General features: G+C 48.2%; 1 protein-coding gene and 1 pseudogene across 5 annotated transcripts in view; one reads left to right on the forward strand and one right to left on the reverse strand.

Annotated features, from left to right (window-relative positions):
• Positions 1–24821, forward strand: part of POU6F1 (POU class 6 homeobox 1) — a 69247-nt gene extending 44426 nt beyond the window's left edge. For 2 of the 5 annotated variants that reach the window (XM_061206147.1, XM_061206145.1), the window contains exons 2-11: positions 10222–10314; positions 11844–12039; positions 15609–15730; positions 16620–16845; positions 17366–17619; positions 18244–18372; positions 18998–19201; positions 21661–21802; positions 22374–22542; positions 23671–24821. In XM_061206147.1, coding sequence (XP_061062130.1) covers positions 10267–10314; positions 11844–12039; positions 15609–15730; positions 16620–16845; positions 17366–17619; positions 18244–18372; positions 18998–19201; positions 21661–21802; positions 22374–22542; positions 23671–24016 — 1836 coding nt within the window. In that variant the 5' untranslated portion in view covers positions 10222–10266 and the 3' untranslated portion in view covers positions 24017–24821. Of the gene's footprint in view, positions 1–2911; positions 3095–3556; positions 3676–9204; positions 9282–9821; positions 10016–10221; positions 10315–11843; positions 12040–15608; positions 15731–16619; positions 16846–17365; positions 17620–18243; positions 18373–18997; positions 19202–21660; positions 21803–22373; positions 22543–23670 lie in introns of all 5 variants that reach the window. The other 3 variants (XM_061206142.1, XM_061206143.1, XM_061206146.1) reach the window with 3 other exon arrangements.
• Positions 6329–8753, reverse strand: LOC133101690 (swi5-dependent recombination DNA repair protein 1 homolog; annotated as a pseudogene).
• Positions 24822–25029: the final 208 nt, after the last annotated feature.

The raw sequence follows: 25029 nt of genomic DNA on the forward strand, positions 1-25029 counted from the left end.
AGAGCTAGCATCTGCTCTTCCATATTCCTTGTTCCAAAAGTAGAAGGCTGGTCTTCAATTGTTCATAGACAATATCCCACCTCCCTTTTCTTTATAATCTAAGGCAGCCACCATTGACCAGCAGGGCCTTCTGAGGAATAATTTTGTATATTCCATTTTGATTGAAGTCCGGCTTGGTTCTCAGCGTGGTATTTCTGTGACCTGGTACTTCTTTGCATATCTGCGGTAGACCTTCATTCATTTGTTCATTAGTGCAACAAAAATATTCACTATGCCAGTTCTGAACAATACAGACAGAACTTCCCCTGTCTTGGAGTTTTAATTCCAGTTTGGGGGTGGAGGTGGGGACAGGCAGATCATAAATATGAAAACAAACAAGATAATATAGAGTGATACTGTGTGTGTGTGTGTGTGTGTGTGTGTGTGTGAGAGAGAGAGAGAGAGAGAGAGAGAGAGAGAGAGATGGGCTATTGTCTTCTTGGAGGTACTACCTAGCAATTAAGAAATGAGTCAGAAGAAATTTGCTTCTCTAAGGATTCTCTGCATTATGAAGGAACTTGGGACAAGATCATATCCCCCCCTCCCGAAGATTTACTCACTATAAAGTCATAGTAGTAATCACACATTTTTTATAACACTTTACAATTAAAAACATTTTATATGCATGCTTTACTTCAATTTAAAGCAATTACATAGTTTTTGCTGTGTGCCAGGCCCTGTTCTAAGAGCCTTCCATAAATGTTATCGATTTAACAATAGCCAATGGGGTAGGTACTATAATTTAGCCCCATTTCATAGATAACGAAACTGAGGCTTTGAGGGGTTACCTGAAACAGAAGCAGTACTCAATGTGGGTCTTCTGCCTTTAAACCCCAAGCTCCTTCTGTGTCAAAATGAGGGTCAGTGAGACCACAGATGGAGTGGGACTTGGGAGAAACTGGACAAATGACGGAAGGCTTGGGAATGAGGAGCTGGACCGGCACGTTAGGAAGGGGCGAGTGTGACTGGGGTTCTCCAGAACTTAATACTACTTCTTTGAAATCGTTTTTAAGCAGCCCTAGCATTGGGAATGAGGGCACAAAATTTGAAATAGGCTATATGTTTTGAGGAGAAGGTAGGAAATATGAGCAGGCTAAATGATATGATCTGATATCATAATTTATGTTTTCAGCTCATATTCATTAACCTCTGTTGTGTACCAGGAATTATACTAGACTCTGGGATATGATGATAAGTGGATATGCCTTCTTGGTCCTTACAGTCTAGTGGGGGAACATACCTACTTGTTATTTTTCACGTTTCATTTGCCCCCTCCGTTCCCCCTGCCTGGGTGAATCAAGTTTGGGCACAAGGGGATGGGGGCAGAAACTAAATCTAAATGTGGCCTATTAAACTAGTCTTTACTGTTTGACTATATATGTGTAAGATTACAAATGGTAGGTTGGGAAAGGAGAAATAAGGTTATTCACTACTTTCCTATCTTTTGCCCTTTCCTTTCCTTCTGGCCCATGTGTGTGCCTAGCCGGTCTACCAATAGTTTGGCAAGTCATTTATCTCTGTCCATGAATCGGGGTGTGGGGAGGGAAGTTAATAAATTAAGTCTGGAGCAGAACTGAGAGCTTCCATTTTCCAGTGTGTCCTGATCCTTGGGGGCCAGAGCAGCCCCCGTCAGCCTTCCTCCCATTTCCTGAATGGAGGCTTAGTGTGGTGTCAGGAGGACAGGAATCTGGAGCAGGTGGATGTGGCCTTGAAGTTTGAATCTGCCACAGACTCTTCTGTGCCCTTGGGCAAGTCACCTGACCTCTCTCAACCTCCATCTTCCTATAGATAAAAATGAGGATCCTAGTAAGAATACCATGTTAAGCATCTTACTTACAGATCTCATATCATCGTTATAAAAACCCCACAAGTTTTGCCCATTTAATCAACATTTTAAAGATAAGGAAATTAAACTTCGAAGAGATTAAATCATTCGCCCAGAATGGCACAGCTGTTTCATGACCAAGCTGGGATTTGTTTTAGGTTTTTCTTCTAAGCCTATGCCCTTACCTCTCTTTGATCATCAACTTTCTCATCAATAAAAATGGGGATCGTAATAGCTGATTGTTATTTGTGCTTTGTACGATAATTCCAAGATAAGCTCTCTTATTATTTATCCCTGAAAAAACAGAGAAGTAATCCGCCCACCTGCAGACAGTGACACAATTGGTCAAGCTTCACTATGTGTTTGCTCTGTGGTCTCATGGGGCTGGTGTCAAAACTGAATAACAATAGTTAACATTTATTGAACCCTTATACAATTTACTACAACGCTAGCTATCCCCGTTTCAAATATAGTAACTGAGGCATGGAGAGGCTAGGTCCTTGTCCAAGGCCTCACAGCTAAGAAATGGTGAAACTGAGAGGTGAACCTAGGTTCCTAAGCGCTATACTAAATTTAAATGAGATAATGTATGTAAATTTTTATAATAGCTACCATCTTCTGAGCACTTACTATGTGCCAGGCATGGATCTAAACTTTTTACATGCATTAATTTATTCAGTCCTCATAATAGCCCTATGAAGTAGGTGTTATTACTCTCATTTTTACAGATGAGGAAACTGAGGCAGAGAGGTTAAATCATCTGACCCGAGTCCAACAGCTAGTGAATATCAAAGCTGAGATTGTGAACCCAGAAGTCTGTCTCCAAAGAGTGCTCACTGTAATACTATGTGTAAAGGGGCTGGGTTCCAATAAACTATTTTTTAAATTTATTTTTTAATTGAAGTATAGTTGATTTACAATGTTGTATTAATTTCTGTTGTACAGTAAAGTGACTCAGTTACACACACATATACATTCTGTTTTATATTCTTTTCCGTTATGGTTTATCCCAGGACCAATAAACTGTTGATGATGATTATTTTTCAGCAGGTGGGAAGGGAAATCTATGTCCTGGGGCCAGAAATGAAGGGCGGGAGGATGGGCAGAAAATCCATCAGACAATGAAAACCTGAAAGAGGTAGCAACCTGCCTGGAGACTGACGATTTAAGAACAAGGCAGACGATGCTTGCAAGCAGGAGGGGAGGTCGTCTCATGCTTCTTTACACCAGGTACTACATCCGCATGGACCATGGTGGTAGTGATAAGAAGTGGGGGGATTCCGGGTGCACTGGAAGGGAGAGCCAACACGATTTGAAGGAGTTACTATTACATGTATAGGTAGATGTAAGAGAGAAGGCAAGGATGACGGCAAGGTTTGGGGCCTGAGCATCTGTGGAAGGATGAAGCTGCCATTTGCTGAGATGGGGAAGGCTACAGGCAGATGGAGCAGGTTTGGGGTAGAAATCAGGAGTTTGGTTTTGAACATGTTGAGTAGGAGATGATGTGATCAATCAGTAGGTAGTTGGATATATGAGTCTGAAGTTCCCAGGTGAGGTCTAAGCTGGAGAGTTAGACTTGGTGATTGTCAGACTGGGTGAGACCATCTTGGGAGCATTGTTTGGATGATCCAGCTCAGCCCCAGCTACCAATCTATACTAATCTCCTGCTTCCTGTCCTTGTGGCCTTTTTAGATGGCAGCTCTGCAGGAGGTAAGTAGGTGCACAATTGAAATGTAAAAGTGATGTAGAGATGGAGATGCTGATGTCAACAAACAACCTCGCTGGAGAGGATTATGTCAAAAATTTGAAAGGTAATTTCCCATAACAAATGTGACTTTCTTTCCTGTGAATACCAGTAAAACTCATTCCAGCTTAACCAGCCATTCTTTCAATACACGCAGAGTACTCCACCCCCAAAAATGATTATAATGAGAAGGTACTTTACACCTTGAAAACCTCAGACACATTAAGTGTAAAGTGATTAAAAGCACAGAAATGAGTCTGAGTTAAAAGTCTGAATCCCGGGACTGCCCTGGTGGCACAGTGGTTAAGAATCCGCCTGCCAATGCAGGGGACACGGGTTCAAGCCCTGATCCGTGAGGATCCCACATGCCGTGGAGCAACTAGGCCCGTGCGCCACAACTACTGAGCCTGCGCTCTAGAGCTCACGAGCCACAACTACTGAAGCTCACACTCCTAGAGCCCATGCTCCACAACAAGAGAAGTCACCGCAATGAGAAGCCTGCGCACCACAACGAAGAGTATCCCCCGCTCGCCGCAAATAGAGAAAGCCCACGTGCAGCAACGAAGACTCAACGCAGCCAAAAATAAATAAATAAATTTAAAAAAAGAGGAAAAAAGTCGGAATCCCATACAACAAATTCCATTTTCCTCTATGTGGCACAAAATTCTTCAATATACTACCAAATTTCATGTCTGAAACACATGCCACCCTGGAACAAGGGGCAAAGGACCTCACAACACTGCATTAGATATCCCTTCTGTGGATCATCTGCCACCCTCTATTCATCCATCATGACACTTAAACATACTATACTGTAGTTATCTTTTGTTTCCTTGATGCCCATATTAGATTCTCGGCTCCTTGACAAAGCTAGGGAATGTGTTTTTTCCTCCACTGAATCCCCAACACCCAGCACATAGTAACCACTGAAGTATTTGTTGAATAAACGAAGGACGAAGCATTTCAGGATTTTTCTTAGTAGGATCTCAGTCTGTTCTAGGGGTTCTGATTTGTTTGAGATTTCCCAGTGCTCCTCCTGGGTGTCTTGGAAGATTGCCCTAAGCCCAGAGCAGTTCCCAAAGGAGAATGATAAATAGAACCATGTCCTCTAACTCAGTTCCTGCCACTGAAAGTCGTGGATGGCCCTGGACCTCTGGATTTTTGGGTTACGGACAAATGCCTCAGCACCTGCAGTTTCATTCTCCCTCTGAGGTTGCCTGTGGTTTTTTTTGTTTTTTGTTTTTTGTCTAAGCCACGGGGCATGCACGATGTTAGTTCCCTGACCATGGATCGAACCCGTGCCCTCTGCCTTGGGAGTGCAGAGTCTTAACCACTGGACCGCCAGGGAAGTCCCTGCCTGCATTTTTAGATGTTAACACAGGAAACCCAGGGACAAGTGAGCCATCTGTTAGCCTTGCCAGGTTTGATTCAGGTGTTTTTCAAACTCAACTCACTGGAGAAAGAAGGCAAAGGAGGGGACTTCCCTGGTGGCACAGTGGTTAAGAATCCGCCTGCTGGGCTTCCCTGGTGGCACAGTGGTTAAGAATCTGCCTGCCAATGCAGGGGACACGGGTTCAAGCCCTGGTCTGGGAAGATCCCACAAGCCGCGGAGCAACTAAGCCCATGTGCCACAACTACTGAACCTGTGTGCCACAACTACTGAATCCTGCGTGTCACAACTACTGAAGCCTGCGCGCCTAGAGCCCGTGCTCCACAACAAGAGTAGCCACCACAATGAGAAGCCCGCGCACCGCAAGGAAGAGTAGCCCCCACTCACCGCAACTAGAGAAAGCCCGCGCACAGCAATGAAGACCCAATGCAGCCAAAAATAAATTAAAAATTAAAAAAAAAAAAGAAGAAAGCAAAGGAGGGGGCTCTGGCTGGGCACTGCTTCCTGTCCCAGCTTTAACCATGATCTATGTGTGTATTGTAGTTCTACTGCTGGGGTGATCATAAGAGCCCCTTCTCTTAAAACAGACAGTCGATCATCTCTCTTCACTGTTGTCAGGCTGTGGACACTGCATGGCATCATGAGCTCAAAGGAGGCCATCCAGATGTGCTATTTACCACAGTCATTGGGGTGAAAACCCTAAAACCCCTAGGGTGAGCCAGCAATTGCACTCCTAGGTATATACCCCAAAATTGAAAACAGGTGTTGCAACAAAAACAAAGATTCATAGATGCCCTATTCACAGTAGCCAAAAGGTAGAAGCAACCCAAACGTCCATCAGCAGATGAATGGATAAACAAAATATGGCATATCTATACGTTGGAATTTTTTTTGACATATGAGTTTAATTATCTACTAGACCATCCAGATGGAAATATGTGATAAATGGATGGAAACAAGGGTCATAAAATGAGAGAGGCAGGCATTTTTAGACCCATTTTGGTTTAGACATTCACCAGGTTGGACTGTTTTTTAACATTTACAATAAAACTTTTTTTTACCACAATAAACAAAACAGTGTATTAAAACTACTTCCAGGATTGTCCAAATTATTTTTTAATCATTATTAACATTTTTCATATTTATTTAAATGTTGTTTCCTTTAGCAAATTTATCCAAAATACTGAATTTTCATTTTAGAACTTGGTTTACATTTAGATAATAACAGAGTTCCTAAATTGGCTTTCATCAGGATACCTTTCTCTAAGCTCTAGAGGTTGATACCTTCTCTTTAAAATGTATAAGCATCTTTTTTATTATGTTGTCATTCTCAAAGATACTCTGGAGAAAAAATTATGAATGAAACTCTTATGAATTCTTCTTCATTTCTGTTATAGTGTAGCAATTTATCATCTTACACATAGTGATCTATCAAATGGGTGAGGCTTAGTTTCTTGTTCTTTTCAGACATAGTTGATTGCAGCTCACAGGGCAACATCTGCCTACAACTTCTTCACTTCCTTATTAACAGCTGTAACTGGGACAGGTCATTCTTTGAGTGATACATTTTGACTAGTTTTAGCCTCTGAAGAAGGTCTTCTTTCTCCTGAATCTCCACCGATTTTGCTTTTTCTTCATTTAATCCTTGTTTGGGAAGAATTCTCATTCACAAAATCATTTTGGCGACCTCTGCGTGACCCAGCATCCAGTGGTTTAGATTCACTTGCATCGATATTCTTAAAAATATGTTTCAAATGTGTACTTTCTTCTACCTCACTATGTGTTTAAAATTTTCTTGAAATTCCAGTTTTCTTCTGCTAAAGATGCTGGCTTCTCTGAAAAGATCTGATTTTTTAAATATTTATTTATTTTTATACAGCAGGTTCTTATTAGTTATCTATTTTATACATATTAGTGTATACATGTCAATCCCAATCTCCCAATTCATCCCACCACCACCCCTCCCCCCACTTTCCCCCCTTGGTGTCCATACGTTTGTTCTCTACATCTGTGTCTCTATTTCTGCCTTGCAAACCGGTTCATCTGTACCATTTTTCTAGATTCCACATATATGCGTTAATATACGATATTTGTTTTTCTCTTTCTGACTTACTTCACTCTGTATGACAGTCTCTAAGTCCATCCACGTCTCTACAAATGACCCAATTTCGTTCCTTTTTATGGCTGAGTAATATTCCATTGTATGTATGTACCACATCTTCTATATCCATTCATCAGTCGATGGGCATTTAGGTTGCTTCCATGACCTGGCTATTGTAAATAGTGCAGCAATGAACATTGGGGTGTATGTGTCTTTTTGAATTATGGTTTTCTCTGGGTATATGCCCAGTAGTGGGATTGCTGGGTCATATGGTAATTCTATTTTTAGTTTTTTTTTTTTATATAGTGGAACTCTTTTTTTTTAATTAATTTATTTTATTTTTGGCTGCATTGGGTCTTTGTTGCTGCACACGGGCTTTCTCTAGTTGTGGCGAGCAGGGGCTTCTCTTCTTTGCGGTGCGTGGGCTTCTCATTGCGGTGGCTTCTCTTGTTGCAGAGCACAGGCTCTAGGTGGGCAGGCTTCGGTAGTTGTGGCGCATGGGCTTCGGTAGTTGTGGTGCACAGGCTTAGTTGCTCCAAGGCACGTGGGATCTTCCCGGACCAGGGCTCGAACCTGTGTCCCCTGCATTGGCAGGCAGATTCTTAACCACTGTGCCACAAGGGAAGCCGTATTTTTAGTTTTTTAAGGAAACTCCATACTGTTCTCCATAGTGGCTGTATCAATTTACATTCCCACCAGCAGTGCAAGAGGGTTCCCTTTTCTCCACACCCTCTCCAGCATTTGTTGTTTGTAGATTTTCTGGTGATGCCCATTCTAACTGGTGTGAGGTGATACCTCATTGTAGTTTTGATTTGCATTTCTCTAATAATTAGTGATGTTGAGCAGCTTTTCATGTGCCTCTTGGCCACCTGTATGTCTTCTTTGGAGAAATGTCTATTTAGGTCTTCTGCCTATTTTTTTTTTTTTTTTTTTTAAATAAATTTATTTATTTATTTTTGGCTGCGTTGGGTCTTCGTTGCTGCGCACGGGCTTTCTCTAGTTGTGGCGAGCAGGGGCTACTCTTCATTTCGGTGCGTGGGCTTCTCATTGTGGTGGCTTCTCTTGTTGTGGAGCACGGGCTCTAGGCACGCGGGCTTCAGTAGTTGTGGCGCACGGGCTTAGTTGCTCCGCGGCATGTGGGATCTTCCCGGACCAGGGCTCGAACCCGTGTCCCCTGCATTGGCAGGCGGATTCTTACCCACTGCGCCACCAGGGAAGTCCCCTTCTGCCTATTTTTTGATTGGGTTGTTTGTTTTTTTAATATTGAGCTGCATGAGCTGTTTATATATTTTGGAGATTAATCCTTTGTCCCTTGATTCGTTTGCAAATATTTTCTCCCATTCTGAGGGTTGTCTTTTCGTCTTGTTTATAGTTTCCTTTGCTTTGCAAAAGCTTTTAAGTTTCATTAGGTCCCATTTGTTTATTTTTGGTTTTATTTCCATTACTCTAGGAGGTGGGTCAAAATGATTGTTTTTTTCATTCTTGACTTTAAGACACTTTACTGTGCCATTTAATTATGGGAATTAAATGAAGATCTTGTTTTCCTTAATCGTTCTCTAAGTGTTGCACTCACAGATTGTTTTCTTGAACTGTTTGTGTGGGGAGGTGATGGAGCGCTGGGTAAAGTCACAGCTGAGTCTGATGGACTTTCCATCTTGGAAATGAAATCTTGGTTTACCTGTGCTTCAGCCTTCCCCAGAGAGTGCAAGAGCCCATACGATGGAATTTTTTCACAGTTCTTTTCTGTGAAAAGAAATGAAGCACTGATACATGCTACATCACAGATGGACCTTGAAAGCATTCTGCAAAGTAAAAGAAGCCAGACACAAAAAGGCCCCATATTGTATGATTCCATTTGTATGAGATATTGGGAATAGGCAAATCCACAGAGACAAAGCAGATTCGTGGTTGCCAGGGGCTGGGGGTTGGCAGGGAAAGGAAGTAACCGCTAATGGGTATGGGATTTCCTTTTGGATGATGAAAATGTTCTGGAACTAAATAGTGGTGATCGTTGCACAACACTGTAAATGTACTGAATTCCATTGAGTCGTACACTTTAAAATGGTTAAAATGGTAAATTTGATGTTATGTGAATTTTACCTCAGTTAATAAAATAACAACAACAAAAAAAGGAAAACAAACGAAGCGGACCCAGGGGTAGAAGAGGAAGAGGAAGAGAAAGGTGAGGAATCCAGAACACTTCTCCGAGCTTAGTGTCCTCATCCATAACATGGTGGTCCTAATGCTCCCATCCCCCAGCTGGCATGAGTAAGAATGTGAATTAGTGTTCCATAAAATGCTTAGCACAGTGGACACTCAGAATAGAGGTTAATTTACTCTTTTCTATATAAGTGTCTAAAACTAGTTGTCCCCTTTATTACCTCTGTTTCTTGTGACTGTGGTTTGTGGCTCCAGCAAGACCACCTGTTTCTCACAAGGGCTTGTTTCACTCTGTCTCACTGCATGTGGCAGCTGCCTCACCATCTGGGATGTTGTCCTGCCTCCCATGTTAAAGGCCAGTATGGTTCTTGGACCACTGCCACAGAATCCCCTGAGTGCTGATTTGGGGGCACCCACCTACTGAATCAGACTCTGGGGATGTTTGGTCTGGGGAAATCGGGGTAGGGGTGTCCTGCATTTTTAATGTGTTCCAGGTGATAATCAGACACATTAGTTTGACACAACTGTTTTAATTTATTCCTATCTTTACCATCTCTTTCAGGAAGTCCACTCAGACCCCTCCCCTGAGAAATGCTCTGATACCCAGTGTGCTCCTTACTTGTGTCTGGTTCTGAGAGTCTGGGTCAAAGTCACCTTGGGTTCTACTGGGTCTGCTGTTTCCCACTGGACTGGGGAACTCCCAGGGGAAGATGCCTGGCCCCCTCTTTCCTCTTGTCACCCTCGCTCCTCCTGAGTGTAGGTTCTCCTAGGATGCTGTAGGAAGTGAGACACTTTAGTTTTAAAATCCTTAGAATCCTATTTCCTTTACTTCTAGACATACCTGGGAGACCTTAGCTTCTCTCTCTTCCTTCCATTCTACTTCTGACTTTTTGAGATGGCATGGAAATTTTATTACTATGTCGCATCAGCCTTTGCTTTTCCCATCCCATCTCACCCTGCAGGATGTGTAGGTGTGGGCCAGCCCCACCCCACCCTGACAAGTGACCATGGATCCTGGAGCCGGGCCAGACTCATCTCTGACTGTCAATGAGCAGGTATCTTCTGGGGCAGGAAGAGGCGGGGGAGTGAGGGTGATGGACCAAGGGGTGTGGGCAAGGAGGAAAACTCCATAGAGCCCCTCGTTGTCTGTTTCTTGCCAGAAACACCCGTTCAGATCGTCACTTTACCCATCCAGATGTAGTTGCCAGCTAGGATTTCTCAGGGGCTGGGTTTGGGGACTTAAGCTGTGACTTTAAAAAGTGAAATTAAAATGTGAAAGTATGTATAAGTTAACATGGGGAAAGATTTGGATATCAGGGAATTAATTTTTTTTCTTGCTTATATATCATTTTCTAATTTTTTTGCAATGACCTCTTATTACTTATGTAATTTTTTTTTCTTTTGAGAGCATGGCTTATGGAATCTTAGTTCCCTAACCAGGGATCGAACCCAGGCCCCTGGCAGTGAGATGCCAGAGAATTTCCGACTTATAAGGAGAAAAATGATTAACATCTCTTAAAATGTGGTGGGAGTAAAGTCCTTCATAGGTCAAGTTTGAGTCAGAAAGGGAACTGCTTGGGGGGTTATTGCACTCATACTCCCCTGATGGGTCACCTTGTTGCTTTTTTCCAGCAGTCTCTGGCTGGATCCAGTTTTCAGGCCTAAGGAGCGTGTTGTGGGAGTGGCTTCAGGCCTAGGCGGAGCGCAGGGAAGGCCTGACCCAGAGCTTTTTAATGTACCGGGTGTCCCTGATTCTTGAATGGCCCAGTTGGAAGCATGTCAGTGCTGGAGGTAAAGCGCTGAGTGCTGGCTCTTTGAGCAGGAAAGGAGACCCAGTGTTCCGAGGAGGCCCAGGGGCTGCCTGCATTGCTGGGCATGGGGGCTCCCCTCCAGGTGGGAGCACGCCCACAGCAGATGGCACGCTGGAGCTGCAGGCCCACAGGGTACAAAGCTCCAGTCCAGGAGGGCCAGCGAGAGGCCACATCTTCAGGATTCCTGACCCTCACTTCAGGAAGTTGGCTTGGAGGGAAATCTTGGCCCGTACCCTAGAGTTTTGGAAATAAAGGAACCATGAGCTTAAAAAGTTACTCAGTATCGTGGAGCATTCATTTTCCACTCCTCTAATGACTCAAGGGACGTGAAGAGGGATTTGCTTCTTGTCCCAGCTTAAGCTGTGGATACGGTGTTAGGGGCCATTGTAATTACACTCCAATATCCTAGCAGCCAAGAAGACGACCTTGCAAGGCTGTGGGAGAGGCCATTTACCACTCCCTGAACTGAGTCCAAGAGAGGAAGCAAATAGAAATGTCCCCAAGTGGTCTGGCTCTGTGGGACTTTTCCTAGCTTGTGTCAGGCCCTTCTCCCTGTCACCAGGGCCTACTTTCTCCTAGTACCTCCTTCCCTGGAATCAGGGAGCTGCAGTCTGCTCCAGGCTCTGGAATTCTCACAGAGCACACAGTCCTTGAGACAGGAGGTCTGCATCCTGACATGCTGTCTCCTCTCTCCCTCAGCCATACCTAGAGCTCTGGTTCCCCAGGGCTGATCTGCCCCTCCCCCCAGCAGTGTCCCCGTCCTCTGTTTGCAGGTCATCGTGATGTCAGGCCATGAGACAATCCGAGTTCTGGAGGTTGGAGTGGATGCCCAGATCCCTGCTGAGGAGGAGGGCAAAGCACTGGAAGGTGTGGCCGCCGAGGGCTCCCAGAGCGGAGGCCCCGCCAAAGCCAGTGAAGCTGCTGGTGAAGCTGGGCCAGACAACCCAGACTCCTCCGCAGAGGCAACTGGTATGAGGCTACCTGCTCCCATGTGGCATTGCTCCGCCTGAGTCCCTTCTTGTGTTCCCCCTGGAGAGCCAGCATGAAGCCGGAGGGGGCTAGGTGGCTTTAGGGCCTCACTGTCTTCCTGTCTACTGGACAGTCTCTGGTCACAGTCTGTACTGTTGGTCAGCTCCTAGGCCACTCCTCATCCCTGGAACTTTAGTTCTAGTTTCAGTCACTTACAGACCTAAACTGGGATGGTTCAGGGTGAGGGGAATGAATTAACCTCAGAGAGGGCTCCCAGGTCTAAACCAGACCCTCAAGCTCAAGGCAGAGAGGACTAAACCTTCAGGATCCTGACAGCCCTTCCAAATCAGTACCTTTTGTGGTGGAGCTGGGCGGTGCCAGGAGTTGGGGATGGGAGGCCATCATACACACCTTGGACTAAGGATGTGTGTGTTAGGGAGGGCCTTGTAGAATCCCAGCTCCTCACTCCCAGCTGGGCTGGCATGAGTCTAGCCTGGTGGGCTTATCTGTGCTCTTATTCTCCAAAGATGACTTCAGGGCATGAGTTTGATTCTCCCGCATGTGGAATGTATATGGCTGATTGACTCACACTGTCTCCCCTAATGACCCTGCAGTACAGCTGTGAGACAGCCTGGGCTGTTCTAGAAGCTGGGGCTGGTCCTAGGCACTGCTGTCTGGGCACAGGGCACCCTTTCATTGACTTTCCTCATTAACACCTTATAGAATAGACATCTCCTTTTGCAGGAAGCCTGGGGCCTCCCTTGCCAATTCCCCCAGAAAGCCATGATTCATGTCCCCTTGCTTTCTGCTGAACTTCACCCCTTCCCTAGATTGGAGATGTGGTTGGGGGAGATAGTGTGGGCCAAGAGGAGGAGACAAGAAGAGAGCAAAGAGAACAGGCAACTCTTTAACAAAACCCCTGCCAGATCTCACCTCCCTCGCTCTACTCGCAAATCAGTGTGCAGATCCGTTTGGGACCCTGGTAACCCGGGTTATCTTTTCTCCTTTTGAGTAAAGGAATGACAAGAGACATGACCATTTTCCCCTAGCCTGGAAATGTTCTGCTTCCTTGTTGAGGCCAGGATGAGCCATCACCTGCTCCCATGGGCCAGTGCCCTGGTGAGCAGGCAGGAAAGACAAGGATTCTCCATCTCGGCCACCCTTTCCATTTCTTTCCAGGTTTATCCACAGTGCCTTAACTTCCTTTTTTACCCTTTTAACCATCTTCCGTATCTCATTTCTTCTGGTGCCTTAATTCTGCTCCTTATCCAAAACCTGCTCTCAGGAATTGATCAGAGATCAATTATTTACACCTTAGCATGAGTGTTCATGGTAGTGTGCATCTTCTTCCAGAGGTTTGTATACTTAAGCTTTTCACCAAAGTCGTCTTTATAAAGGAATTTCAGTCATTGTCAAGCAGGGAAGGGAGGTATGTTGATGGTACCTCCTAAGGAGCTGCCAGCTTAAACTGTGGCTTTGATGGAACGTTTCTGTGTATGCAATATTGAGAAGTGTTTCCTCTTAAAACAAAATAAAACTGAGTAATAGGAAACTTTTTCAGGATGAAAAAAGAATCTAGTGATTTGTGTCACTCTAAATTATTACCCAGACCTTGTCACACATACATATTTTTATAGGTGTGGCCCCTGAGGGCAGGCTAAGTAGCATGACACTTACCACCATATTATTTCATATTCCATGTCCTTTATTGACAGATTCACTCATCTGATTCTGGTTTTGGCTATTATCAAACTTTCTGATTTTTTATTGTCATAAACAGTGCTGCTTTGAATGGCCCTTTAATTTTACTTTTCTTTGAGGTGTAGGCCACCCAGATTCCTTTTGAAGAGAAGCCAATTGTTTACATAGGAGGAAGTCATCACATGGAAAAATACAAAATCTTGCTATCAATGAGAGAAAAAGTAATTGGCTATGAGGTACCACCTATGCCTATTAAGCCAGAAAAATAAATAAACAGTGATAAAACCTAAATTGGGTGGTGCTGTGGAGAAACAGGTACATTGTTGATGGTGCTGTAAATTGGTTCAGTCTTCCTGAAAAGCAGTCTAGCAGGAAGCTACAAAAACCCTAAATGTCGGCAAACCCTAGGGCCCATGGTCCTACTCTGGAAATACAGCATATCCTAATGAAATGACTATACAGATGGTAAGCTTTCATCACTCGTGTTTATCACATTCCCATTTCCTCACTTTCCTTTTTAGGTTTCATTACACTTTGTCAAGCAAAATATTTTTTAAATTTCCAGAGGTTCAGATTATCCTTATCTTCTCTGATTTTTTTTTTAATAGTTAGAAATGTATCTCCCCTTCACAGTGGAGATAAATCTGCCATTTTGTTTTCTTTAGTATTGTATAAGGCTTTTGTGGTCGTAGCTTGTCTCTTTCATTCTTTAAGCAATCTGGATTTTTAAATTATATACTGTAAACAGTCTAGTCCTTACTTAGGTTGGTGCCTTTCCAGATTAAAACACAGGCTGGGAATGCAGGCTTGGAAGGTTATCTAGTTCAGTGGTTCCCACTTTGTCTGTGTGCTGTATCACAAGGGAGCTTAAAAGAAAAAGAGAGAGATGAAAGGTTCCTGGCCTCCACTCCTGGACATTCTGACTCAGTAGGCCTAGACTAGGGCCTGGAAACCTATACCCAGTCAGTATTAAGAAGCCACTGGTGTGATGAATTGGGAGATTGGGATTGACATATATACACTAATATGTATAAAATGGATAACTAATGAGAACCTGCTGTATTAAAAAAAAAATTAAAAAAAAAAAAAAGAAACCACTGATCTGGTCGAACACACAACACCTAGATTCTCTTTAATGTCTCACCATATATTAAATAATAACCCCTCTCTGCATTGTTGTGTGGCTTTAAAGAAGCCTCCTGGTACGGGTCCTAGTACATAACTAAATCCAGGTGGCAAGAGGAAGCTCTCACCTGGGTGAAAAGCTCCAACGCATGGGAAGTTCCTTTAGAACTTCCTAGAAGCTGCTCACCCAGACTTCAGACCTCAGGGAATGGCAAGAAGAAAAGCTGCCTGGCCTGGAGAGCCCCTGTAATCCTGAGTGTGGCCAAGACATGTCACTTCCAAGACTTCACCCTACAGAAGTCCTGCCCCTTCCCCAAGCCAGCACCTGCATCCAAAAAGTAGCCTGAAGGTAGGGTGAACAGTGATCCAGTTGCTGGATGAGCCAGTCAATCCCATTGATTCTAGCTCCTTCTCTCCCTGACACATGTTCCTTTCTACTACTGATTCTGTGATAGGTCCTAGCATCCTACAGAGCCAGGAGATGAGAGACTGATACCCAGCTGTGCCTGGGTCTGCATTTTCTTCATTCACATGTGGGAAGAGGGTGGCCTACCTTCCAGGTCTGGCACAGAGTTCTCCAGCCTCCTATTCTCACTACCCGTAGCTTTTGGGAAGCTGCCTCTGTGGGCCAGGGAAGGCCAGTGATTGGCCTCGGGTTATGCAGAAATACAGTGTGGGGCTGAGGGTTGTCGCACTCACCCAGGCTCACTCCTTGTCCCTCTTTCTCCCAATGCCACTTGAAGTGAAGTCACTCCCGGGGATGCCTCCGAGCCCTGCCCCTGCCGTTGCCACCTTCAGCCAAGCCCCATGCCAGCCTCAGGCATCGCAGACCCTGACGCCACTGGCTGTACAAGCTGCCCCCCAGGTAAGGGCCACCCCAGGGAGCTGGACAGAGGGCAGTGGGCAGGAGCAAGGCATGGGATAGCCAACATGGGCTGGCCATGGGATCTGGGAACTTCATGAGGCAGGACAGGGAAGGGGCTGTGGCTTGAGGGAGGGAGTCTCCTACTAGGTACCCCTGGCCTCTCCCCTGCCCCAGATCAGGCCCCCTGGGAAAAGTAGATCTGCATTTGCCAGGTAATATCCTTGGGTCCAGGAAGGATTATAGAGATTACATTAACTCCTTCAAGACATCTAATGACTAAGTGAGTGAATACCCTTGTCAGCCCCTCTAGGGGATGCCTAGAAGAGTTAATGGATTTTTGGTCCTCATTTAGAGCCAGGGGCAGCCCCAGCTCAGTGAGAAGCTGTCTCCAGGGGCCTCCAGGCATGCTGAGCTCCCTGTGACCTTTCACTGCAAGCACAGTTCTCCAAGGCATCCATCAGGATTGTCCTCCATCAGAACTTCCCGGAGGCCCCTGTGGGTCTTGACCACTTGGTTCCACCAGCCCCTGCCCCCTGCTTCCTGGCCACAAAGCATTGGTCCTGTGGGCAAGGGCCCGGGGAAGGCTTGGGAGGCAGCAGTCCGTGGTGGGAGAGGCCTGTGACCCTTTCCAGTCCCTGAGCAGGGCTGGGCCCTGTCCCTGATATGGGCTGCTTCTCTGAAGGCGGGATAGTCCAGTCCAGGTGTCCCCTCGGGCGGGGTTGGGCCTCCAGCTAGGGCTTGTCTCTTCCCCGCCCTCATGCGGCCTTTTCCCACTGCCCTCAGAATGCTTTGTGTGTGCTCAGCTGGGTCTGAGAGACCCAGTGTTTGCGCTGTCAATGTTGATTTTTTATTTTTTCTTTTCTTTCTGAAATCTCGTTTGCTTTTGCAGGTCTTGACTCAGGAAAACTTAGCCACAGTTCTGACAGGAGTTATGGTTCCAGCAGGGGCAGTTACTCAACCTCTTCTTATCCCCATCAGTATTGCAGGTCAAGTGGCTGGTCAGCAGGGGCTGGCCGTGTGGACAATTCCTACAGCAACCGTGGCTGCCCTCCCAGGACTGACCGCTGCTTCTCCCACGGGGGGAATTTTCAAGCCACCTTTAGCCGGTCTCCAAGGTAACGGCAACTCTCCCCAGGACCGCACCAGGCTCCCCACCACCTTACACTACCATCCCTGCACGTGTGCTTGCCATGTCGGACTCCAAACCCGCGGCCCTCCCAGGGCGACAGCCCTGGAGTCTGGATCTGGTGTCCCAGGCCCCCAGCCACAGAGCTGCTGCACCACCTCGGGACTCTAGGCCATGGCACCATGCTGGCCCAGCAGGCCTCTCTTCCTTCAGCCAACTCTCTGAGACTGCCCCTCCCCGCTACGCCAGAACTCACCCCGTGACCAGCCTCCTGAGAAGGACTGCAAGAAGATTCAACTTCTGGTTTTGAATCTACACCTCTCCAGGCCCAAGGGAGGGGGGATGAGAGAAGTTGGCATGTGCCGCCCCCGCAAAGATCAAGTGAATCACAGCTGCCTGTCCCCCCTGCCCCAACCCCTCCTCGTTCTCGTGCCAGATCCCTTGGGATTGGAGCCTCCCTGGGCTACGGCTAGGCATTTGAGCACCTCTGTCTCTGCCTTGCTCCATAGCAGCTGCCGTGCTGAATGCCGCTCTCCCGGCACCTGTACAAGCTGCCCCACCGGCCCAGGCCTCCTCGCCCACCCGGCCCCGACCGCCAGCCCAGCCCCAGACGCTGATCCAGACCCAGCCGCTGCTGCAGACCACACCTGCCATTCTACCGCAGCCCACTGCTGCCACCGCGACTGCCCCCACCCCCAAGCCAGTGGACAGCCCCCCACAGATCGCCGTTCAGCCTGCAGGCTTCGCATTTAGCCCAGGAATCGTAAGCTGCTGCCCTCGCCAGGGGCTAAACGGGGATGGACCGAATCTCTGGCCAAGGGTGAACCTGACCCTTCCCTCGGGGGAGGAAGGAGGTGGAGGACCAGCCCCCGGAACACGGCTCTCTTCCAACACTTCGGCAGAGATGGGCTCCTTCTGAGGCCTTCCCCTGCAGCTGCCAGCCCATCCGTCCCAGACAGGAGCAGACAACCTCTGCCAAGAGGGCTGGGCAAATCCTCCAGAACCTGAACCACTGGACCAGCCTTGGAGGGTGGGATGATGTCTGGGGATTGCAAACTTGTGAGCTGTCGCTAAGGTGGGGCTAGAGGCTGTTAGATGTGACACTAGTCACATCAGCCCCTCCAGTCTGGCCTTTCTGCTCTCCCAGGGCTAGCCCGAAAGATCAGCCAGAGTTACTCCTCCATGACTGCGGCCCCACCCTTCCCTGCTCACCCCCTGCAGCCCCTGGCCCTGGACACTATTCAGCTGGTGGACTTGGGCCTGCAGCCCACACTTACATCTGCCCAGCATCCATACCCCCCGCCCCAGTACCCTCAGCCCTCTTCCCTCTGCCTTGGGCTCTTTGTCGCCCCATCGCCTCTGAGCAAGGCTCTTCCTCCACCCACAGATCAGTGCTGCTTCCCTCGGGGGACAGACCCAGATCCTGGGCTCCCTCACTACAACTCCGGTCATTGCCAGCGCCGTTCCCAGCATGCCGGGCATCAGCAGTCAGATCCTCACCAGCGCTCAGGGACAGGCAAGTGGTCAAAGCCAGGCTGAGGGGTGGGGGCTGGTGGAGATGCTGGCCGTGGAGGAGGGGCAGGACTTGGGCTGAGGGTCGTAGGAACTCAACTAGGGTGACAAGCTGCTGTTCATACCTCTTGTGTGACAGCTCTCTGCTGATGCTGAGGCCAGGCAGGGGCATAGCCCCCATCCAGCCCTGGTGGTCCTCACTCTAGCTGGGGGTTTCCGTTTATGGAGCACTCACTTTGTGACCAGCCTCTGTGCCAGGTGCTTTCTCATACATTATCCCACTTCTTTTTGAGTACACACCTACTGGGTGGAGATGTTTATTCCCGTTTTACAGGGGAGAAGGCTGAGGTTCAGAGAAATTAAGCCGCACCATTAAAATGTGGCAGAGCAGGGATTCACATCCAGATCTGTCTGAATGCACATGCAGACCTGTTCCTGCCCCACCACGGCTCTGGAGAGAGAATAAAGGAAGCGGCCCCTAGAGTGTGAATCCTTCACTTTCTTGTGAGGAAACAGGCCCAGAGGGGTTAAGTGATTTGTCTAAGTCCCTTCCTGCCAATGTGGGGATTTGGGTTGGGGGCGGACCTGGGCGCTGCCCTCACACTTGGGGTCCCTATGTTTCCTCCCAGGTTATTGGAACACTTCCGTGGGTAGTGAACTCGGCTAGCATGGCGGCCCCAGCACCAGCCCAAAGCCTGCAGGTCCAGGCTGTGACCCCCCAGCTGTTGTTGAACGCCCAGGGCCAGGTGATCGCAGCCCTGGCCAGCAGCCCCCTGCCTTCTCCCGTGGCTGTCCGGAAGCCAAGCACTCCTGAGTCCCCCGCTAAGAGCGAGGTACAAGGGCTGGGTTGGGGGATGGGGGCAGGCAGTGCTGTCTGGCATGGGTGGCCTCCCTCCAGACTGAGCAGGACAACACTATTTTCTGAAGCCCCTGGGAAAGCAGGGCACCTCCCCAAAGCGGGGGGAGGTTCCAGGGTAGAAGGTCCACATGAGTCCACGCATTCTCTGCCTGGGAAAGCAGCACCACCGTCCCCCAACCCCTTACCTACACACACCAAACATGTGTATATGTGCCCTCAGAGGTCAATAGCACTCTGAGAAAGCCAGACAGGGGTGGTCAAAGTAAACTGGGCCTCGGTCAGCTCCAGGGTGAAGAAATCGCTAGAAAGGCCCTGGGAGGTTCGTTCTGTACCCTCTCCCTCTTCACCCCTTCATCCCTCCACCCCTCCGCCCTGCACTGTGGCATTGATTATTCATTTATGTGTTCATTCTAGGAGCAGTTTTTGAGTGCCTACTATATTCCAGGTGCTGAAGATGTAGAGATGAATAAGATGCCCTTCCTCACCTTAGGTAGCCCAGCATCAGAGACAATTATAAGTCAGCGTGACAAAGGCTATGATAGGGGCAGGATAAGGTGCTTTGGGAACCCAGAGAAGGGAGCTCTCAGCAGACTGGGGAGTTTGACAAGGCTTCGTAGAGTAGGACACTGAACTAATCTAAAGGGATGAGTTGGATGAGAGAGTATTCTACCTCCACAGAATTGCAGGAAGTACAGTGTGCCAGAGCAGGGGTTCTCAAACGTGAGTGTGCCGCAGAACCACCTGGAGGGCTTGCTGGGATGCAGATTCCCGGGCCCCACCCCAGAGCCTCTGATTTAGTAGGTGTGGAGTGGCGTCCAAGAATTCACATCTCTAACAAGTTAGTGGTATGTAGCTTCCCAGCTTCATTGAATAACCTCTTAGCCTCATCTATAAAATGGAGGTGATAAGAGTACCAACTTCAGAAGGTTATGAATGTTAAAGGATAGATTACACATAAGGCAGTTTATACTCTGGTACACAGAGAGCACTTGAAAAATGGTGCTTTTATTGTTATCACTAATATTAGGTAGTAAGGAGTCGCGGGAGAGTTTTTAGCAGGGAAGTGGCTGATTAGATTTGCATTTAAAAAATTCCCTCCGTTATCCAGGTGGAGCCAAGAATTGGACTGTGGTGAGACTTGGGTCATCGTCCCTGTTAGGAGACAGCTTAAACAATTCTAGCCAGGGACAAGGAGCTCTGAACAAGGCCCTGGGGATGACGAGGGAATGACCTGAAGCTACCAGGAGGTAGAATTCAGGGAACAGGACCCATCCAAAAGAAATCTGCACTTTCAGGAAGCTTTAAAAAAAATCATACTAAAAATAGTAATTTCATATATTTATAGTTTCTCCTGATTATAAATACGATACATGTTATTTATAAAAATTCCAACATTATGTGTGATGTCAAAAATTAAAAATCCCTTCTAACTCTACTTCCAGCGATGACTTCTGTTGACAGTTTGCTTTATATGCCTCAAGATTTTTTTTTTCTGGGAAATTCATATGTCTTTTTTAAAGGAATTATTCCATAAAAACTGTTTTTCACCTTACTTTTTTTTCTTTCACTTAGCACTGTGACTCAGAGCTCTTTCCATGGCAGCAGTTAAGAGATAAACCTTATTCTTTGTCATGGCTGCACAGTATCTTAATGTAGAGAGGTCCCAGAAGTCATTTGCCAGTTCCCTGTTAATGGACATTTGGGGCCTGGAGGCTGTAGAATCAGGTTTAGGTTTCTCCTTTGAGGGCAGAGATTTGAGAGCAGTTATCTCAAGGGCGGACACTTGTTGGGGCTTTGACCAGGTGTGCTGAACCTTTCTGAGCCTCTGACCTGCCCGGGTCATAGGCAGCAACAAGGCCTCGGCTTGGTAGGGCACGTTCTATGCTTACTTTGGAGGTCATTATCATTGGGTGGGTGCTAATGCGTAGCTTCTAGTCTTGCTTTTTGATGGGGCACAGGTAAGAGTGTGCTGGTGAGTGAAGATTCCATGCCCACTTTTTTTTAAATTAATTAATTAATTTATTTTTGGCTGTGTTGGGTCTTCGTTGCTGCGCGTGGGCTTTCTCTAGTTGCAGCAAGCGGGGGCTACTCTTCTTTGCGGTGCGCAGGCTTCTCATTGTGGTGGCTTCTCTTGTTGCGGAGCACAGGCTCTAGGTGCGTGCCTTCAGTAGTTGTGGCACCCGGGCTCAGTAGTTGTGGCTCGCGGGCTCAGTAGTTGTGGCTCGCGGGCTCAGTTGCTCCACGGCATGTGGGATCTTCCCGGACCAGGGGTCGAACCCGTGTCCCCTGCATTGGCAGCCAGATTCTTAACCACTGCGCCACCAGGGACGTCCCTCCATGCCCACTTTTGCCCTGCCTCTGGCCCCACCAGAGACTCCACCCCCCCGAAACAGGCAGGCGGGCAGTGGGGTTTGTTGGCTCTTCTCCTCGCAGGTGCAGCCCATCCAGCCCCCGGCAGCCATGCCCCAGCCAGCTGTGGTCATCGCCAGCCCAGCCCCAGCCGCCAAGCCAGCTGCCTCTGCTCCCATCCCGATCACCTGCTCAGAGACCCCTACTGTCAGCCAGCTGGTGTCCAGTAAGTGGCTTCTAGAGAAGGTTGTGGAGAAGGGGAGAGGCATTTATTTGGACACGCTGACCTCATTAGATGACGCTCTCCTTAATAAACTTCTTGGAGTCCACAGGGGAAGGGCACAGGCCCATTGCCAGGAACTGGCTTTCTTATTCTCATTCTGTGGAGCTGGATTCTATGCATGAGGATGGTGGAGGCTGCTTAGCCAGCTGTCTGGCTGCCTCTCTGAGAAGCCAAGCCATTGGCTGTCTTCCCTATGGTCTCTCACCCAGTATTTGAGGAATGTGGATGGCCAACAGGTGTGCTTGGGGCCAGGCTGGGGAGAATGGGGGAGGGTCAACAGTTAGAGCTGGAAGAACTTGAAAATAGGCCTCTACCTCCATACACATTGGTCCTGGCCCCTTACCCCCAAGTCTTATTTGTCTTGGGGACAGGGGTGATGAGGGTCTTAAGGGTACATAGGCCTTTTTTCAAATGTCCTTATCCCTCACTACAGCACCAGGCTAGGCCAATGGGCAAGATAAGCAGCGATGATTGTCTGTCTTACACACACCCCTGCCCCCTTCCTCTGGCCTAGAGCCACATACCCCGAGTCTGGATGAGGACGGGATCAACTTAGAAGAGATCCGGGAGTTTGCCAAGAACTTTAAGATCCGGCGGCTATCCCTGGGCCTCACACAGACCCAGGTGGGTCAGGCTCTGACCGCGACGGAAGGCCCAGCCTACAGCCAGTCAGCCATCTGCCGGTGAGTAAGGCTGCCTTGGACAAGGTCAGGGCACTCACAGGGGCCCAGGTATCTGGCCCTTTTCCATATTCTCCCTGGCTTCTGCCCTCTTCCGGACAAGGAAAGCTGTTCTAAGGGTAGACATGAACACCTAGAGTAGCCAAAGTCTTTCTGGGGGCCCTCTGAAGTTTAGCCCCCAATCCTGAGCATTTATATTGTCTTTTTTGGGAAAACCAGGATCCTAATCCATTTAGGAATCCTAGAGGGACAGGAGTACAGCTTATGAAATTAGTCACAAAAGTGAGAACTTCAGTTCTGGCTTGGTTCTCAACTATAACCCACTATCACCCCTATCATGCTCCCATCTCCCCCCCTTTTGAGGCATGACTATAAAGTGATGTAGCTGAGTTTTCTGTGTGCAGCGTACAGACTGGTTCTGGTGCCAGTATTAAAGGAGGGGTAGGGAATTCCCTGCCAGTCTAGTGGTTAGGACACGGCTAGGGGCCCAGGTTCGATCCCTGCTCGGGGAACTAAGATCCCGCAAGCCACGTTACATGGCCAAAAACAAACAAACAAACAAAAAAAAGAAATAAAGGAAGGATAGCCGAGGGTTTCAAACACGAAAAAACACACGGTTCAGGGATGGCCAAAAGGTTTCATCTGCCTGCCAATTCTATAGATTACACTAGAGTGACTATTAGACTACCGTGCCATGTTGGGAATTCTGTAGTCACATCCGGGCTCAGCCAGAAAGAGTATTCTGACTTAGAGATGCTGCAGTTGGTGGAGGACAGTACTTACGACATCCGTTTGGCATCTCTGGAGGCCTCTCAAGATGACTCCTTAAAGGACCTCACCCATTTGGATATGAAAGTTCTGGAATGGTGCTCACTAAAGCAGTTGCCCTGTTATCATCGCACTACTGAACCGAGGCCATGGGAATGGTCTCCCTGTTATGACCTGGGATACAGGACAGTCTGAGGAGTCTGGGCTTGGCCGAGCCAGGGGGTTTTAGTGGGGGTGGTGAGGGGAACACTGAGCACAGCCCCACCAGCCCCAAGAGGAGCAGCCCCTTGTGGAGAGCGCTCACGCCCGGTGTGGGGAGTGAGACACTCTCACTGTTCCTTCCTGGGCTTGGGTCACCTACAGGTTTGAGAAGCTGGACATCACGCCCAAGAGCGCGCAGAAGCTGAAGCCAGTGCTGGAGAAGTGGCTGAATGAAGCCGAACTCCGGAACCAGGAAGGCCAGCAGAACCTGATGGAGTTTGTGGGAGGCGAGCCCTCCAAGAAACGCAAGCGCCGCACCTCCTTTACCCCCCAGGCCATAGAGGCTCTTAATGCCTACTTCGAGAAGAACCCGCTGCCCACAGGCCAGGAGATCACCGAGATTGCTAAGGAGCTCAACTATGACCGGGAGGTCGTGCGGGTCTGGTTCTGCAACCGGCGCCAGACGCTCAAGAACACCAGCAAGCTGAATGTCTTTCAGATCCCTTAGGGCTGAGCCCCCAGCCCTGTGTTCCAGCACTTTGTACCTTCCCTTGGCACCCGGCTGCAACCACCACCCTGCGGCATCTGTCATTCTGCCACGCGTGGCTGTGTTTGTCCTGGGTCGTGAGACTACACTGTGCGCCTGTGTTTCAGCCCCCTCCCCCTCCCCCCATATCGTCCACATCCTGGGGAGGGCAGTGGGGCCCGCCTGAGACCTCCAGGCTTGGGGATGGTCACGCCAAGGGAGGGGATTTGTGGTGTCACTTGAAGAAGCACTTTGCTAATGTGGTTTTTGGAGGGTGAATTCTGGTTGGGAACCGGAAACTCCCCTCTCTGGGGCAGGGCTGCAGCAGCCTCTGAGGACCACTGGCCATTAGCTCTTGTTTTCGACGGCATTCTCTTTCCACTCTCCCTCCTCCTTTGCTCCTCTGGCAGGTATGGCTAGTGCAGCGGAAACACAGCCTCACACACCCCCCCTCCCCATCCCCCACCCTCTGCCTGCAGGTACACTGTCCCCTGAAAGAACCCAACACATACAATTCTGAAAAGGGTGATGTGCTGCTCAGAAGGTCAGACTCCATGTCTGCCTCGACCTCAAGGTCAGAAGGTTTCCACAGCCCTGGGGCCAGAATATGCGATCTCCTCTCCCATCTCTCCTGGGTTCCTTTGGGAGGGTGGAAAATTGCCCTGAAGCAGAACCTTTTCTTTTGTAAATCATGTTGGAAGGAAGCAACAGTGAACTCTAGCTGTCCTGGAGTTGACCTGGGTCTGTAGCAGGTTGGGAACTTAGTCAATAAAGCCATCCTCCCAGATTTTAATCTGATCTCTGTCCGTGGCCATCTCCACATCAGAATGGTGTGGTTAAGAGAGCTTGCAGCCTGGAAAATCCCCCGGCCCAGCTAAGCAGGCACTCGGGGGAAAATGAGGAAAGGAATGCTGACTCTCTCTTGTCCTCACACTCACCGGCCCCCCAGTCCTGGGCCCTTCTCAGAAGCAGCAAATTAAACAAGAAGCCAGACA

This window comes from Eubalaena glacialis, chromosome 11, assembly GCF_028564815.1.
Source record: "Eubalaena glacialis isolate mEubGla1 chromosome 11, mEubGla1.1.hap2.+ XY, whole genome shotgun sequence".
Classification (NCBI taxonomy): Eukaryota; Metazoa; Chordata; class Mammalia; order Artiodactyla; family Balaenidae; genus Eubalaena; species Eubalaena glacialis.